Source organism: Thalassophryne amazonica, chromosome 23 (genome assembly GCF_902500255.1).
Source record: "Thalassophryne amazonica chromosome 23, fThaAma1.1, whole genome shotgun sequence".
NCBI classification, from domain to species: Eukaryota; Metazoa; Chordata; class Actinopteri; order Batrachoidiformes; family Batrachoididae; genus Thalassophryne; species Thalassophryne amazonica.
Genome location: NC_047125.1, coordinates 22,449,498 through 22,468,417, shown reverse-complemented (window position 1 = coordinate 22,468,417; position 18,920 = coordinate 22,449,498). Strand labels below are relative to the sequence as shown.

The 18,920-nt window shown below is 43.1% G+C and overlaps 1 protein-coding gene across 1 annotated transcript in view; it reads right to left on the bottom strand.

Annotated features, from left to right (window-relative positions):
- efnb3b (ephrin-B3b) overlaps positions 1-8,560 on the bottom strand; it is a 126,450-nt gene extending 117,890 nt beyond the window's left edge. Inside the window, exon 1 of the mRNA XM_034163984.1 lies at positions 7,489-8,560. Coding sequence (XP_034019875.1) covers positions 7,489-7,637 — 149 coding nt within the window. The 5' untranslated portion in view covers positions 7,638-8,560. The remainder of the gene's footprint in view (positions 1-7,488) is intronic.
- Positions 8,561-18,920: the final 10,360 nt, after the last annotated feature.

Below are 18,920 nucleotides of genomic sequence, written 5' to 3'. Positions count from 1 at the left end.
ATGACATGCGAGTCTTGCACATCGAATCATCGGGAGATGCCTGCTTTACAAGCTTACACAGAAAACCAATGGAGACGAGGGAAATCACTCTGCATGGCTGCAAACCGACAAATTTCAATAAATTTAAGCAAAATTGTCCCAGAAAACAGAGAGTGAACACCCTAAACTTGAAAATCGGCATGCTGACACCGAGACTGCAACAACCTGGCGTTGTGTCATGTTTCCATTGTTCAGGGAGAGCCCAGAATACCCGGAGGTTACCATGTATTATCAACAATTTCCATAATTGGGATGAATTTTTTGATCAGTTCAAAAACTGCATCCGGATTTCAAAGATGGTGCCGATTATGCCCGTAACTCTTATGTATGCCAAGTTTGCTCAAGATTGACAAAGACGGATCAAGAAGTTACTATGATGCTTCAAAACGTGACCGGATTTGCTTTTGGGATTAAAAGGGAAGGAACGGCGCTTTGTAGAATAGCCCCATAACAGTGGTTAACACTAACGGCTGGGGTTGAACACAGATTACATAACTACTTACACGAACCATAACACATGACTGCATATGCCACACCAACTGGCATTAGCATATGGGGTTGCAGTTAATGGGTCAACCATGGATAGCATAACCACAAATGCTAACCCTAACGCACAACCACGTGCGCTAATGCTAACTTCTCATTTTCTTTTATACAGCACGTTGGAAGACAAAACACACCACGTCAACATAGTGTCTAATATAAACCGCTCGACATCTGTAGATATGGTAATTTACAAGAAAACTTTCAGACTGGAAGACGTTAGAGTTTTATTTGACAGACATACCATTAATAGGACCAAAAATGCCAGAGACATTTAATCAGTGAGTGAATTTTTCATTGAAAATATGGGTAGAAGTTGCACAACATCTTCAACTCCAGAGAGAGGTCAAACTACTCAAACGCCCGGCATATGACCCTGACTATAACGCGGCACTGTATGACTCTATACACAGACAATGAGTTTTTTGCTGGTATCACCTCTTTATGCACAATAAGTAAAAAATGGACACTAGCCAGCTTTGATCACTTGTGTCAGCTTTGATCACTTGTAAACAGGACTTTTTTGGATACCTACAGCTCTGTGTTTTTGTAAAGGGGTTAAAGGTTCCGAGCAGAGAACTGTCAATTATTATTCAGCTGTTTGTTGATGCATGTAATTCCAGCCGTATCAAAGGACTGATAGGCAAGTTGTACAATGACATTACATCTTTAAACAAACATTCCACTGTCTACACTGGGCAAAAGAACTGGACATTGAAATAACAGAGGACATGTGGCTGAACGCCTGGATGACAGTCATCCACTAATTCCTTGGTTTGTAGAGACTTCTACTGGAAAAATATCATACGCTTTTTTTATTACACCAAAACAAAAAACTAAAAAGACTGATACTCAGTTAGGGTGCTGGAGGGAATGTGGAGAAACCGTTGATCACACCCATGTGTTTTGGTTGTAGCCTCTTAATCAGAGTTTTTGGAAGGATGTGGCAACAATAATGACAAAGGTTCTGGGTTTTCATTTTGGTATTACATTCACTCTTTTATACCTGGGAAATTACTCTGAGGGATTAGGTAAAGATGATGAGTACCTCCTTAAAAATTCCATTAGTTGCGGGTAAAAAGCCTGTCACAAAGTACTGGCTTCAAGAAGAGATTCCTACTTTAGGAGTTTTTATTGGTATTGTTAAATATTTACATCTTCTTGACCAGATGACTAAGAGCTAGGGGAGAAAAAGTGGGGGAAATGGTCCATTTACAAAGCTGAAAGCAGTGATTTTCCATAACTGCTTAATATACATACTGTATATTCCATGACCTCGCACTACTTCTCTCTTTTCTTTCTCTCTTTTTTTTTGCAATGTGAAAATGTTTCATAAATAAAAAGTGGGGAAGAAGAAAGCATGAATATGAAATTTTAAGAGCAGCGCTTGCTGACTATGGTATGAACTCATGTGACGTATGTCACAAAGTGGGAAACAACCTACGTATTTGAGGCCTAATTTTGTTTAGAGGAACGTTATATTTACATGCACTGCTGTAGAGTTGTAGAAATGAGGATTTTCAACATAAAGGCACAATCATGTTTAACTACAGAAGGCAAATATAAACTGCCGCTGCACAACACGGCCCCTTTAATGCTCCTTTACACTTGCAATAAAGGGCCACATGCATCTGTCAGAGGTAGGAGGGGCGGGAAGAGCTGCCCAAGGACCATGTCAGTGCGTGACGCGTCGGCATCTGCCAGCAGGAATTCTGTCCGTGTGCACATTTATATTTTCATTGTCACGGACAAAATGCGTTTCTCCCTGTCCATCTGCTGGCGTACTACGCTGGAGGATTTGGGAAGAGAAAGCGAGCAAGTAATTCCAGCCTCTGGCCGTTTTGGCGTCCTCCTCCTCGCCTTCATTCTGCCACATCAGCTGAAACCTCGTTTCACAGCTCCTGTTGCTCTCAGCTCGTAAACGTGGACGTGCTCCTCTCTTTCGTTGAAAAGGAGAAGGAGAGAGGGGAGGTGGAAGGAAAGAAAGACGACGTGAGGCTTTCGCCTACTGCTGGCTAGCTCAAGCAATACGGTTTATTCTCCCTGCTTCTTTTCTTCGATGCGTTCTTCTGAAGATGCGTGTGGGCTTGTCCACACAGTTTAGAAGAACCTAGGAGCTGCATGCATTATTCATAAACAGGAAACCTGTGAGTTGACTTCAACGGAAGAAAGCGGGTTTGGAGTTTGAAACACGCAAACAGTCGCTAAACGCTTTGATACGGCGCCCCGTTTGACCTACTAACACTTATTCCGCCGCTCCTCGTCGAGAAGACTTCCAGCAGAGGCTTTTCTTTTCTTCTTCTTCTTTTTTTTTTGGAGGCAAAACACTTAGCCTAGTTAGCTAGTCTTTTATCTGGTGCCAATTAATGAATTACTGAGGAACAGGAAAAGGGGGGGATTAAATTTTAATGTGGATCTTAGAGAGAATAGTTGTATTACAAGTCACCGCTAGCGGCGAGCGAGGAGACGCCCACCCTCAGAAGACATTTACAATAATCTACAGGCGCTTATTAAAGAATTAAGAGAGAGAAAGAGAGAGGCTGCGTTAAAGGCAGGCACTGGACTCATGCACTTTAAAAAACAAACAAAAAAGCCCAAACCTCCTATCCTGTATGTGTTGGGGGTCACCTGCTTCCACCTGAAACTCCGGAGCAGTAATGCGAGATTTGATCTTTCATTAGGGCTGCCGTGTAAGGCCGATAATCGGAGGTGCTGAGATAAGGATAATGCATGTCCATGGTGGGGGGGTGGTGGGAGAATCTCTTCCCAAGGTGATCGTTCCGGTTCACTCTCTCTCTTCCACAAGCACAACCCGAATTGGCACTTGAGACCTAACCAGTATTGATTTACTGAGAGTTGGGACTGTGTCTACTGATCGCTTCTGGTTATCTTTCACCTGTCGGCACATTGCTTTGTTTGCCCCCCCCGTCACTGTTCTTCCTGTCGGGCCAAACTCATTTCAGTCCAATGGTGGTGCAGAAGGGATCATCTGAAGGAAAATATTTGTAATATTTGGTGGAGGCATTCCAAGTCCTTTGGAAGAGAGAGATGGTGGACAGTAAGACCCTTCGGCTGCTCCTTTGTTTGCAGGCAGCAAATCCGAGGTGGATCTGCATGATGAACAGGCACAAGGTTTTACACCGGATGCCCTTCCTGTCGCAACTCCACATTACATGGAAAAATGTGGCAGGGGTAGGATTTGAACCAGGAACCTTCCGCGCTGAAACCAAGTGCAGTAACCACTTGGCTACTATCTCTGCTGCCAAAATCACCAACAATTCTCAGCAAGACCAAAAGACAAAAACAGCCACGTGGGCGTGCTCACTGGTCAAAAATATTGGTTTTATAATCCAGGGGCTTCGTCATTGCGGTAAATTCTGAATCTAATGAGCAACAGCTAGCCAAACTAGTCTTTTTCTCAACTTTTACATTCCCCCCCCCCCCCCCCCCCCCCCCCAGTGCAATAACAGTATTAGTTTCTGTAAGTAATTTGCTCAAGAATTTCAAGTTTTGTGGGTTTTTGCGCCAACAATTAAATGATTGTTACTCAACAACAAAATTACTTGACAACTATTTTGATAATTGATTCATCTTTTTTTTTTTTTTTGAGTTATTGTTAATGTACAAATTCTCTGAATTTAGATTTTTAAAATGTGGACATTTTCTGGCTTATTTCACTTTTTATTTTTGTTTTTTTACTCCTATCTGACAGTAAACTGAAAAACTCAAGAGTTGTAGACAAAACAAGCCACTTGAAGGCATCACCTTGGACTCTTTAAAAGCATTTTCTGACATCTTATCTTACATCTAACAACCAATTAATTAATTAACTGAAAAGATAATCACGATTAATATATTTGGTAGCTGTAGCTCTAGGGTTCACAAACTGCACAGAGTTGGAGATCATGAAAAATAAAATAACTAAATCCACAAAGGTCCGTCTTTTTGTCTTTTCACAGCAAAAACTTTACAACATGCAGAATTTACATTTGGGTCGACTATTTACTCTGCTGGTTCACGTACATTCTCATCACAAGTACCAACGGCCACTTGGAACCAGACTGGGTCTCGCCTTTTCAGGTGGACCATGGTCTGTACCAGAGACTGCGTGTGTGTTCCCACCTCGCTACATGAACTAAACTCTAAATAAATGGAACAAACACAGTAGGTGTGAAAGCACCCAAATTTTAGTGGTGGCATTCTCTGGCGATGCCACTCGAAGTGTGTAACCTTGTAACCTTGTGTCTGCCTTGATCTCGAGGTAACTATGTCTGTACGTTAGCAACATCACCTTGAGTACACTGGGCTCATGGATGGGAAAAAGTGACTCAATTTTGATTTAGATCAAATTTAGGACAAATTTTATGAAAATTCAGATATTTTATTATCAGTGCACACAACTCTTTAAAAGCCCTTTTTTTCTAAATGTGGGTCTTGCTTTATGACATCACAAAGATGTGATGTGCAAAACAGAATTCTAACCGCCCTCCTTTGTCTGGTTCATCGACTAACCATTGAGTTGCAGTTGGAATGAGGAGCTGTTAAGTAGTGCATCAGGCAGGTGAATCCTTCACTGCTCCCACGGGTGCCTCCTTTACCACTCCACCTGTCACTCCTAACGTATTTGGGCGCCTCAGTATCACCGCTGTAATGCTATAATTAGTAGATGAATGTGACACATGTTTCCAATTTGCTACATCTGGCCACTGCACCGGGGACGTGACGGAGCGAGATAGAGATGGAGACAGACGGAGAACGGCAGGGAGGGAGAAAAGGATGGAGGAGGAAGCGGGGACAGACAGGAGCAGGAAACGGAGGCGGCGCCGGAGACGCAGAAGAGGCCGATGAGGACCTGAAGATTGCTTACAGATGCACGGGGGGGAGCAAGCGCGCAGGTGGATGGGGAAACATCAAAAGCGGTACATACGGCAGCGGCATAAAGGTTAAAAATGTGACAGTCCATTTGCTGCATGGACGTGAACCATGCACTGCACTGATACACACTACTGCATCTGCTTGCTTTTTTTTTTCGTTGCCTCATTTCAGAAGTACAAACCAGATGCGTGTGGCCTCGGGATTATGTCCTTGGAAGGCATGTACTATTTGGACACGCGTGGGCTCGTACCATGTTTTAGCCTACAGCCAAATACAAGTTCTGCCCCGAGGCCGAATCTAAAGTACTACTGAGCAGAAACAAGTGCATGGAAATGTGTGAGAAAATAAACACAAGGAATGCCTAATCTGACTAGCAAAGCTTCATGAATAAGCACGCACATCAGTGTGGAGGGGGCGTGGCTGCTGTCTGTGGAACGGAGCAAAGCGGGCACACCAAAACAGACAGCACACCAATCTGTTTAAAAAACAGTGGGTGGCTGCTTTATCTTTTTTTTCCTGATTAACACACAAAACAATACAACTTGCTGGCTAATTTGTGAAGCAGGGGTGGCAAACCGGTGGACAGGGGGTTGGATAAAGCCTGCAAACCTGGTGTATACAGCTCATGGCATACCTTTAATGACCTGTATGAAAATATACCTTCTGAACATAAAACTGGAAAATGTACTGGTATACTGGTTGTTTATCTTGGTCAAATCCTCAGGTGCATTTTCGGAACATTATGGTAAACCAATAAGGATCTCACACACACACAAAATGTAGTTAGCAATTGTAAATCAATATTCGGTCATTCCGACTGCATACAAAGGCTGCAGTTCAATGCCAGAACTTTCAGAGGCACAATCAGACAAAACTGTTCCTGAAACCATTTCCAAAACAGGAGAAGAAACATCATCTGCTTTGATAGTTACTCAAAGTAGCTTGCGCCTTTTTTTTTTAAATCATTCTGTTTGACTTCAGCTTTGACAAGCTCACACTCAAATCCTAGCAGCCAGGAAAACAACAGAAAAATGTTTTTGTATGACTGCTGGAAAACCATTCTACTTGCTTCCATCTCCATCTCTTTGTTTGACCAGTTGAATTAGCGTCATAGTGGTTGAAATGACCAAATTCTCCCCAAGAAGCTAAGTCCATCCATGGGGGCTTCACCATATGCATGTTTCCAATTTTGTCAAATCTACCAGCCTCTGTATTGGCAGCAGGAAAAGTCCTTCAACTCCAGATTGTCTGGGGAAACTTGTCAGAAAACTGAAGCACGGTGTGAGTAGAAGCCCCCCCACTCACTGCCATACAAGCTGCCTTGTTATTCCATGGCTCCCCCCTGACCCTTCCACCACCAGGGCCCCTATTCAGACACAGGGAAATTGGCAGAGGTGTGAGGAAAGCGGTGTAGACCATTAAGGCCTGGCGACCAAGGGGTGTTTAAAATGTCATTTCCTCAGCTAATGCTTGACACCTCCTCCAGAGAAAAGCAGGAAAAAGAAAAACATGCAAATGAGTGCAGCACAGTGAACAGACATGGAGGGGACTTGAGGCCTGGACTTAAATCAAGGTCATCCAGCAACACAAGTCTGTATTATCAGCGTGCACAACATGTGCCTTACAAGTAAAACAGCTGGATTATCTACAAAAATATGCACCACAAAAAAAAAAAAAAAAATCCCCAAAAGAACAGCTGCAGGGAGCAAAGGTCCATCTAATTACAGAGTATATATATATATATATATATATATATATATATATATATATATATATATATATATATATTGCATTGCACTATGAAAAACTGGTTATTTTGGGGAGAAATCAGTAATCATGAAAAACCAGAAACTCTCAGAGGAAGACCTGCAGGAAATATTGAACTTTATGGTGTTTTGCATGAACACTTTGTGGTGCACACAGTGTTGCACTGATCACATAATATTAATAAAAAGTATTTCTCTTTTTTTTTTTTTTTTGCAAAGAGGTCATTAAAACCTGCAACCAGGCAGATAGTAAAAGCGTTTCTACCTTTCGTTCTGGGAGTTCCAGTAGATGGGCTCCATATTGCTGGCTGTTGTACCCAGTAAATCCAGTAAGAATACCAGCAGGATCCACAATCCGTTCCCACTCCCTCGCCACGCCATCTCAACCCTGACCAACACAATATTCAGTCCCATTTAAAAGAAATGGGGGTGTTTTTGTTTCCTCTAATGCGCTTGGGTGTGAACAAATTTCTTAAAAACAACCGCAGTCAGAAGGTGAAGCTGGACGTGATCATCGATTCGGAGCTCCAAAAATTCAACAGATAACCGAGCGCAAAGGAGAAACTTGTCCAAATCCGTGCGTCTGGATCGACGTCTCCAACAAACACACAAATGGCTTCTGCGCGCGTCCACGCTCCGACTATTTCGCCGTCAATCCCATAGCTCTCCTGATTATTTTGTCCTTTCTTGTCCAAGCAGAAGTCCAGCAGGTCGGGTTTGGAAGTTCTCTCTCGCCACCCAGCCAGCAGCAGCTACCCGGTGCGCGCTAATTGTCTTTCTCCGAACAATGTTCCCTTGTTGTCTGCGCCGAATCCGCGTGCGTCCTCTCTCCCATTACCCAAGATCTACCTTCCCGACATGTGCGTGAAAGAAAAGAAAGAAAGAAAGGAGGAGGAAAGACACACACACACAAAAAGTCAGCGTGATGGAGATCTGGCGTTTAAAGAGACGTCAGAGGTGTCACTCGTGCCCACGGCTCCATCCTGGTGAGGGACGTGTTGGTGTAAATCCACGCACGCATCCCGCAGCGGAGGAACGATCCTCCTCCCCATTAAAAAATATATATATCAATAAATCCTCAAAAAAAAAGAAAGAAAGAAAGAAACAGCGCATGCGACGATGTCATGAAAACACCACGTAGGTTCAAACTTATTAAGTTGATAAAATAATAATCAAAAGAAAAAACAAATAAAACAAAGCGTTGCGCGCGTCAGTCCCTCCTGGCGGTGCGCGTCATTTGGACTCGCTGGATCTCGTCCGTCTCTGAATCAAAATCCCGCAGGTTTGAGCGCTGACAGACCGACCGGCTTCTTTCGCAGGAGGAGGAGAGAAAAAAAATCCCCATCCTCCGAGTGGCAGCAGGAGCGCACTGACGGAGCGCTGCGCTTCCAGGCTGATCCGGGAAGGGGGGGACGGAGGCGGAATGTGCGTCCCTTTCAGCGCCTCCTCTCTCCTCCTCCTCTGAGTTTTAGAGCCCCCCCGCCGGACTCGGCCCTCTGGACCTCCTAGCGCTCCGATCTTCCTCCTTTCAGATGCTAAAGGAGAAGCTCCCGCCTTCTCCACGCGCTTACAAGCGGTGCGTCCTCGTCCGCGCCATGCGGCGGTTGAGCAACAGCGCCCTCTGGCGGGCCTCGCGTGTGGCTGCACTGTATAAAGGAGCTGAACTGGCGGGCAGTGGGCCGGATATGGTCCTCACTTTCAATCAAAGCGGCCCACAGTTAAAAACTGCATATAGTAAAATTGACGGCCCTAAAATCTGTCCGATTTGAACCCTGTTGTAAATCCAAGGCTTAAAATGGTGCATTTTCCTGCTTCCGAGTGCACCTCTTAGTTTCGCTCATATTGGAACCATTGCGACCAAGCAATGAAGATGCAACCACCAATGACTGACTCTTCACCACCTTTAGCAAGTTTCTATTGCACAATGATGATGTCAGAGTGTCCATGATGCATATTACAAAATGGCTGACGCACATCCAAAATGTCCTTGTATTTGGCATGACTATATGATCTTTTTATAGCTGTCTAATTGATAAAACCATCTTAGCTTTTTTTTACAGCTGTCTAATTGATAAAACCAAAGTATTTGCATCTATTTGGACAGCAAGACAGAACACTGATTTGTTGTGTGACACACAGACATACACCATAAGATTTTTACATACCGCCTTGAACGCAACGTGAGCACAACACCCGCTTCTCACTTCACTTTGCAGCCAATCACATAACCACTGATTCACGACAGGCTAAGACTGCCCATATGGAGCCGGCCTCTACTCAGAAATAAAAGTTTGAGCAGTAAGAAAATCTAGGCTCTTTGTTTCAGATGTTGCATGTGATCTGGTCGAAGATCCCAGCACTGCTAGATGACACTCTGTTTCAGTGTAGGCACCTTTCAATACAACATCTAAACTTTGAAGTCCCGTTTCCTGTCCAATTCTTTTTGAGATCACTCACCACATAAAAGAACCTAACAATGACCATACATAGCTAGCTCGCTGCATTTAGCACCATCATCGTTACACTTCGCCGCAGTGAACACAGCTGGATAACGTCAAGCATACGATGATAATTATAATGGTCACTGGATCTCCCACACAGCAATTTTAATCTAAGTATATTTTTGGGATATACCTTGTAGCACCCCTAGATCAATAACAAACTCCTTTTTAATTCATAACCTGGTGCACCCATTGGAATCCAATAAGTACACCCCTTCGGCTGCTTCCTTGTGTCACCACATCAAATCCGAGATAGACCTGCATGTTGAATTGGCACAGGTTTTACGCCAGCTGCCCTTCCTGATGCACCTCCACATTACATGGACAAATGTGGCATGGGTGCGGTTTGAACCAGAAACCTTCTGCACTGAAACCAAGCACACAAACCACTTGGCCACAACCCCTGCTGGCCTATTGCAAACCAAGTAGTTGGTAAAAATGCAGGCACTGACCTTTGTTTTTGTGCAGGTGTGAGGGCAAGTCAAAGAACCTCCATGGTCGCCTTCGGGGAACAAGTAGCTGACCTGAAAGAAAAAGCACAACGTCAACAAAAAGGCATCACATGTGAATTCAACAATGCAATAAACAACGCTGGCAGCATGAAACAGTCTGTCTGGTTTAGGACTGAACCAGCACTCACAAGGCCAGTTCTCTAACCTTCAGGCCATCACTTGCCCAAATCACTGTGCACCTCAGTAGTCTACATCCTACAGTCTAAACAAAAAGAAATGGCCACGCTCTCCTCACAATCAGACCCTCACTGCTTGTTTGACAGATCAGAAGAGTCCTGGCATCAACTTCAAAGTGACCTCAGCTGCCTGACAAAGTACAGGACGACCCCAGTGACAAGCCCGCTGAGGGCCTCATGCACCCCAGTGTTTATGCTGGGGCCCCAATCACCAAAAGTCATACCCACACAGGACATTACCAAGAGGGCTGGAGATGGATATAACTTTGGCTGTACTGCCCCCATGTGACAGACTGCGTGCACAAACGAGTCAGAAGACAGCAGTGCAAAAATCATCATGCAAATCAAAAACATGATCCATGCAAAAGCTACACTCTGACATTGACATGCTGTGAGCCCCCCCCCCCCCCCACCCAAAAAAAACCTGCACTCAGCAAAATACAAAATGTTGCTATGCTTCCTCCTTACAAACAGTGCATTCGTCTGCTGATAGCTTCAAGTATGAGGTTTCATTTGGAGATTTTACAAGACTGAAACACCAAAAAACATTGTTTCAAAAGGATGAGTGACAGAAAATTGTGCAGTGTTAAATTAACACTGCAGTGAGTGGATATGGTGCCATTCACAACTTTAAAATCAACTCTTTGCATTAAATCAAGTTCACCAAAACAAATAGTTAATTTACACAAGAGTCAATTTAAAATGATGCTAAAGTTGAGAAAGTAAACAACACTTACTGTCTGAGGTAAAAAAAAAAAAAAAAAACCAGGAATACAAGTTTCAGTTTCCATAGGAGAGCGGTTTAACTGCCAAATTAATGACCGGGGTTCAAGCCCAGGTGTGTCAGATTGAGGCTGCCCATGTTCTTGGACAAGACACTTCATCTGCATTGTCCCAGCTATAAATGGGTACTGCCATTGGCTGGGAAATAACATGTGCTGGAATATCATATCTCATCTAGAGACAGTAGCAGACTCATCTGCTTCCTGCGACAGAAAGTGTAGAGAAAAGCCAGGCCTACCTGAACATTTAGTCAGTTTTAAACACGGCACAAGAACAGAGCAGAAAATTGCGGCATGAAGAAGCAGCAGCATGATATACCATGGGTGAGGCTCAAAAATATTGAATTAAACCAGAGAATCTGTAATATACAATGATCCAAACATATTTAATGAAACTGGAGAATTTGTAACAAAAGCAAGAGAATGTTGAATGAAACCCAACCATGTTTAAGGACACTGGAGAATTTGAAAGAAATACTTGGTAATATCAATAGAAAATAAAGTACATTTCATTAAACTGAAACATGTGGAATGAAAACCTGAAAATATTGAATGAAAGTCCATCCTATTTCACAAAACTAGAATATTCTAAATGAAAACATGAGAATATTGAATTAAACAAGTACTAGAGTGTTGCTCATGAAGCTCCATGGGTTCTAGATTGGGTAGTGTTGATAAAATACATAGGTAACATTGTTCAAGGGTGGTAATAAATTATGCACAGTTTCTCTAATGACTTTAACTGACAGTGCAGGAAATTAACATGAGAAAATTTTGTGAATAATTGTATTTATTATTTGGCACATTTTGTCAATGTAATGTTTTACAACTGGGAAAGTTGACATATTTCCTTTGTTCCAAGGTTATCTGGTTATCAGGGACTGATTGATGGTGATATCAACATCCATTGTTCACTGTTGTCACCTAATATCCATAATTACTCCAAAAATATTAGTCAGGCAGAAAGCTGGTAGGCTGGTGCCTTGCTCAGAACACTTCAGTAGACACAGAGTGACCATCTTAAACAAGCATCTGTAATCCAAAAGCCAGTCTGTATAGTAAGACAAAAAGCCTAAAACATTTCCTTTGTAACGCAAAATTACTATACTTCTGAGAAGATAATTGCAGTTCTCGAAATCTGAGGGATAACAAATGCAACAGAGAGAATTTACCAGACTGGTTGGAACAGGAAAAGATTCTGTTGACTTGTAGAGGCCTTGGCAGGGCACATGATTGAGTTTCTCAATCCCGGCAGGATGATGATACCCCCTACAGCTGAGCTGCCAAAATGCAGGCAATTGTTTGAAGTTGGCATGTCCGTATTATTTCTTCATTTGTTAGACCAGAAAAATGTTTTGCAAGACTTTCCCACTTATACATGCTAGTTAACTAACATGCATGTATGCATGTGCAATACGTCCAAAACACAAACCTGGGTGTCACACGGTTAAAACGCCACAAAGGTGACGGTGCATAATCACAAAGGGCCATAGATTCCCGTGGTGGTGCCAATACAAAGACCTCAGTCAGGCAAACATGCACCCTGATGGGAATGAAATTTGCACCGAGTGCACTACAGAAATGAGAGGCGATGTCGGTGCACGGCAACCTTGATCGCATGGTGGCTGATAGATCTCTGCAGCACGCCTTTATCCTTCAAGATCTGTCTGTTGCTATGAGCTCCCTTCTCTCACACTGTGGCAGCAAAGGCGAGTCCTCATATCTCCCCACAATAGAAGAGGCAGCGACACCATGATTGGGGAAGGCGCGGGAAACGAAGAGATGAAGGTTGTACAACTTAGGATGAGAAGCTGACACATGGAACTTGCAGAGTAACTCGCCGATTCTGCATCAGTTGACATCTGTATGTGATATTTACACATCATCTGTGGGTGCTCCACGAGCTACAAAAATCGCAGCTAATTTTTATGTTAAACCTTTGAAGTCTCGCACAGTAGCAGGTGGAAACAGCACGATGGGCTCAGTTTCTTCACAATGTCCGAAACACAGGTGTTTCTAACATTACAGGACTAGTGTTTCGAGTTTGCTGTGAGTAATATCATTAAGAATCTTCTGCAAAAGGAGGCAATTTCACTTCCACTTTCCCATAACCACAGGCAAGTGTGAACAGACCAATCACAAGGTGCGGTTCATGGTTTAACACGTTTCTGCTTCAAACTGCACTCCAGTCATCATCTATCGCAGCGACAGATATCTGAAGCTTTAGTACAACAATCATTTCCACATAAATTCAGCATTATTTCATCATATTAGGCAGCAGAAGCAATCAGAGCGCCGCAGCTTAACAAGCTGCTAGCTGATGCGTTCACTGTGCATTGGACATTTTAAAGTGTCACGGAATTTCATGTCATTTCTGCTTAAAACTAACTTTAGAATGATTTAAGAGGTTTTACCTTTATCATCTGATGGTTAATAATCCCATTAATCCATTTGATTGCGTTGGGTGAAGAGACTCCGTCTCAGACGTGCTGCTGCAGTCCAAAATGACGCATGTGCAGATGCAAAAGGCGGACCGATTTTTAGGGGCGGACTGTTCAGTCTGCAACACTGGCCATGGCTGGGAATGTAATCTCTGATGGACTGGCATTCTATCCTGTAGGCCTGTATCGGATTTGCTTTGCCTACTGGTCTGAAGGCAGGAGATATATTGTTCAATCTAAAGAGTTAACAAATTTAGTCACATCAACTGTACTTCACTTTAAATAATTTCATAACCTGGTAGAGATGGTTAGGATGCTTTGTTAATAGCCAACCATATACAGTCAACAAAAATATAAATGCAACACTTTTGGTTTTGCTCCCATTTTGTATGAGATGAACTCAAAGAGCTAAAACTTTTCCACATACACAATATCACCATTTCCCTCAAATATTGTTCACAAACCAGTCTAAATCTGTGATAGTGAGCACTTCTCCTTTGCTGAGATAATCCATCCCACCTCACAGGTGTGCCATACCAAGATGCTGATTAGACACCATGATTAGTGCACAGGTGTGCCTTAGACTGTCCACAATAAAAGGCCACTCTGAAAGGTGCAGTTTTGTTTTATTGGGGGGGGATACCAGTCAGTATCTGGTGTGACCACCATTTGCCTCATGCAGTGCAACACATCTCCTTCGTATAGAGTTGATCAGGTTGTCAATTGTGGCCTGTGGAATGTTGGTCCACTCCTCTTCAATGGCTGTGCGAAGTTGCTGGATATTGGCAGGAACTGGTACACGCTGTCGTATACACCGGTCCAGAGCATCCCAAACATGCTCAATGGGTGACATGTCCGGTGAGTATGCCGGCCATGCAAGAACTGGGACATTTTCAGCTTCCAAGAATTGTGTACAGATCCTTGCAACATGGGGCCGTGCATTATAGTGCTGCAACATGAGGTGATGTTCTTGGATGTATAGCACAACAATGGGCCTCAGGATCTCGTCACGGTATCTCTGTGCATTCAAAATGCCATCAATAAAATGCACCTGTGTTCTTCGTCCATAACAGACGCCTGCCCATACCATAACCCCACCGCCACCATGGGCCACTCAATCCACAACATTGACATCAGAAAACCGCTCACCCACACGACGCCACACACGCTGTCTGCCATCTGCCCTGGACAGTGTGAACTGGGATTCATCCATGAAGAGAACACCTCTCCAACGTGCCAAACACCAGCAGATGTGAGCATTTGCCCACTCAAGCCGGTTACGACGATGAACTGGAGTCAGGTCGAGACCCCGATGAGGACGACAAGCATGCAGATGAGCTTCCCTGAGATGGTTTCTAACAGTTTGTGCAGAAATTCTTTGGTTATGCAAACCAATTGTTTCAGCAGCTGTCCGAATGGCTGGTCTCAGACAATCTTGGAGGTGAACATGCTGGATGTGGAGGTCCTGGGCTGGTGTGGTTACACGTGGTCCGCGGTTGTGAGGCTGGTTGGATGTACTGCCAAATTCTCTGAAACGCCTTTGGAGACGGCTTATGGTAGAGAAATGAACATTCAATACACGAGCAACAGCTCTGGTTGACATTCCTGCTGTCAGCATGCCAATTGCACGCTCCCTCAAATCTTGCGACATCTGTGGCATTGTGCTGTGTGATAAAACTGCACCTTTCAGAGTGGCCTTTTATTGTGGGCAGTCTAAGGCACACCTGTGCACTAATCATGGTGTCTAATCAGCATCTTGATATGGCACACCTGTGAGGTGGGATGGATTATCTCAGCAAAGGAGAAGTGCTCACTCTCACAGATTTAGACTGGTTTGTGAACAATATTTGAGGGAAATGGTGATATTGTGTATGTGGAAAAAGTTTTAGATCTTTGAGTTCATCTCATACGAAATGGGAGCAAAACCAAAAGTGTTGCGTTTATATTTTTGTTGAGTGTATATATCATTATTACCAATAGTTTAAAACACTTAGAAACTGTTTTCTATGACCAATGCACAAAAATCACCAAGTTTCTTCAACACAGCCTACCATGAAAAGAAAGAAAGAAAGAAAGAAAGAAAGAAAGAAAGAAAGAAAGAAAGAAAGAAAGAAAGAAAGAAAAAACTTGGAAACATCACAAGTTGACTAGAATGACTAGAATGAGGACCGTGAGGTCTAAGCCCTGAATCAAAACCCAGTCCTCTCAAGTAGATCAAGTCAATATTCTTTTGGAAAACACCTGGAATGCATCTTTCCCCCACTTTGGCTTTGGTTTTCATATCCTGTGTGTGTTTTCATTGCTTCTCCTTTGTCTCCTGGTTTATATGATCAACATAGTGCCTCTGTGCACCTCCTAATCTCCTTCTTGAGCTCCATACACAGCTCCTCAAACTCCTCTTTCCCCCCAGACATCAATCCGCTTCCAGCTTTCCCGACCCCTGATACCACTACCCCCACTGCGGTGTGGTTGGTTACAGAAAGGTGGAAGTAACAGACAGATGTGGTCCACTCAGGACAAGACCTGCCCATAATGCCCGAGGACAGGTAGAAGAAGCGGTTAAGCCTTACTGCTCGATCTTTCCCTGGAGTAAAATTATACAAGCAATTACTCTTTCAGGGCCTCACGTACCCCGCTAACCCGCCAAGATTGCATCCAATCTGTCAGGGACAGCTGTGATAGTGGATGCCTAAAATACTTCAATAGGATCACCTTCATAATAACTAGGTATTGCAATCGCTGGAGGGAATGTGTGTGCCGCAAGAAGAGGTGAAGAGTTGAAGGATGTCAGAAGCACGCAACTACATATCTTGAAGTCATACATATATATAACTGTGAGAGAAATATTAATGCAAATGTACGAGTCAGCAATGACATCAGATGGAAATATGCAACATTGTGTGCGTCTCCACATCTGGAGTAAATAGAAGGAGATCTGACTCCAGAGTAGAGTGAAACCTCGGCGGAGCACGTGGAGGAATGCGGGTGCCAATTATTTTTGCTTCTAATGTAAACCAGAGAACAAGGACGCGTCAATCAAAACCGCTGCAGCGCCTTTTGGAATGGAAATGGGATGTATTCATAAGCGCACGGCTATTTTGGCAGCTGATGAAATGTGCTGGATAGGACTTACAAATATATCCCTGCAGATTCAGGCTTTGTGCGCGGAACAAGTCAAACAAGTCAACTGAACTTCAGTCTGGTCCGTCTTTGGAAACATTGTGATAAGGACGTAATGCCTGTGAATAATACGAGTTTAAATTGTGACACATACAGACTGACAGTTATATTCACACTTTCTGGATTCAGCGCCAATTCTCTTATTACTAAAACAAAAACTCAAAAAGCCTGTCTGGCTTAATGCCAAAAACTACATTATTTGTTTTAAAAGGAAGCCTGGTCAACTCTTCAATGCATACTCACAAACAGGAGATTCAGTAAATTGGGAGCCTGGAGACTACTCTTTTCTGTCCAATAAAGGAAGTTCTCCATCTTCTCATGCTCCTTATTCTACACCAACTAGGGCTGGACATTTCAAAAACCTATCATAGCTTCTAGTAGGAGCTTTTCTTCATTCACTGCTTAAAAAAAAAAAGCAGAAAATTAAGATGACTTTAGTGCTGGATAAATATTCCTTAAATTTGGATATGCCTATACCTTTGCAAGAGAATGAGGGGTCTAAAACCCAATCCCAATACTCTCCCTTCACCCTAGACCCTCTCCCTTCACCTTTGGGAAAGGGCAAATGGTAGGGCGAAGAGACAGTATTGGGATTGGGCCTACGTCTTTATGGTCCTGGTGCTTGGATGGTTGTAAGAGTTGTATGCTAACCAGTGAGCAAAGGCAACTGCTGGATGTCTTTGGTACTAGGGGTCTTTAGAGGATCCTTGTGTACCACTGGATCGGTTGCTTATGGAAACACAGAAGAAATGAATCACTTGCATTGTGAAGGACCGTCACATATGACATCTTGGCCAAGGTGGGTATTTCTCAGGGCGTGATCCACCAGGCAGATGCCTTCATGATATTAAAACTTTATATGATTTCATTTAAGACTGTTCAGTTGATGCATAAAGCAAAAAAATAAATTACCTTTCAGAATTCAAGAATATTTTATGCAGAGAGAAGGAATGTGTAATTTAAGACAGGGCTGGGCAACTTGTTCCAGAAAGGGCCAAGAGGGTGCAGGCTTTCTTGATGACTGATTAACTGATTCAATCTGCTCAAAGTGATATTAATCAGTGAAATCACCTGGTGGAGTCAGTGGCTGCAAAGAAAACCTGCACCCTCTTGGCCCTTTCTGGAACAAGTTGCCCACCCCTGATTTAAGAGGTTTGTATTATTTTTAAATTGCTGGCGCTAGGAGGACTAGGAGGTGCTTCTGTGTATCCATTTGTGCCCCCCCCCCCAAAAAATAATTTACCATAGAAACTCAAGCAAAGTCCAGATATCAACCGGTTCAAATATTTATACAAAATGGTATTTTCTAGATATGTATTAGATGAATGTGGGTGAGTTGTGTTATATGTAGATGCTGTTATATTGGAACCTTGTTTTTTTGTTTTAGTTTGGTTAGGGAGCTATTTGGAGAAATATTTGACTTCTTTTATCTGTACCTGTGTGCTGCTATTGATCAGATTTGGATATAAATGTCTATGATCAGGCATATATGCCTGGTTTGATTTGACTTTATACAGGGTGCTGCTTCTGCCTATGCCTTTAGGCACCATGTATTTTCTTTATTTTCTTATTTCTTTTCACCTTTGACTATTCTGTTATGAGTTTGGTTGTTTGTATACGAGTGAATTTCTGCATGGGTGTTTAATAAATTCAAATTCATGTTGAGGACCTCAGTGGCTGGGGAAGGCGAAGTGTATACCCGCATTCTCCAAATGCCTACTTTCAAGGTGGGAATATACCAATTCTGTGCCTGGATGGTTGCCATCCAAGACAGTACCGTAGTGTTGTGGATGTGGCAATAAACAGAAAGTCAGTAGCTTTGTACCAACATGTAGGAAAGCATTCTTGTGTTCATGAATTATGCACTGAAAGAGAACTGCTGGATGGGTGTGTTTAATTTTAATTAACACAGCTGAGTATTTTTCACAAGAATATCCAAGTCAAGAGATGTATCAAATAAAGTGGCAGTTGTGTATATAACGTATATAATCTATTAAGTCTAGATAAAGCCAGATGTAACGCCCCTCACACGCTGGTGTGCCAGAGGTGGGTCAGAGTGAAGACCTGCGCTAAGCAGCTGTCAAACAGATTCACAGGGTCTCCAA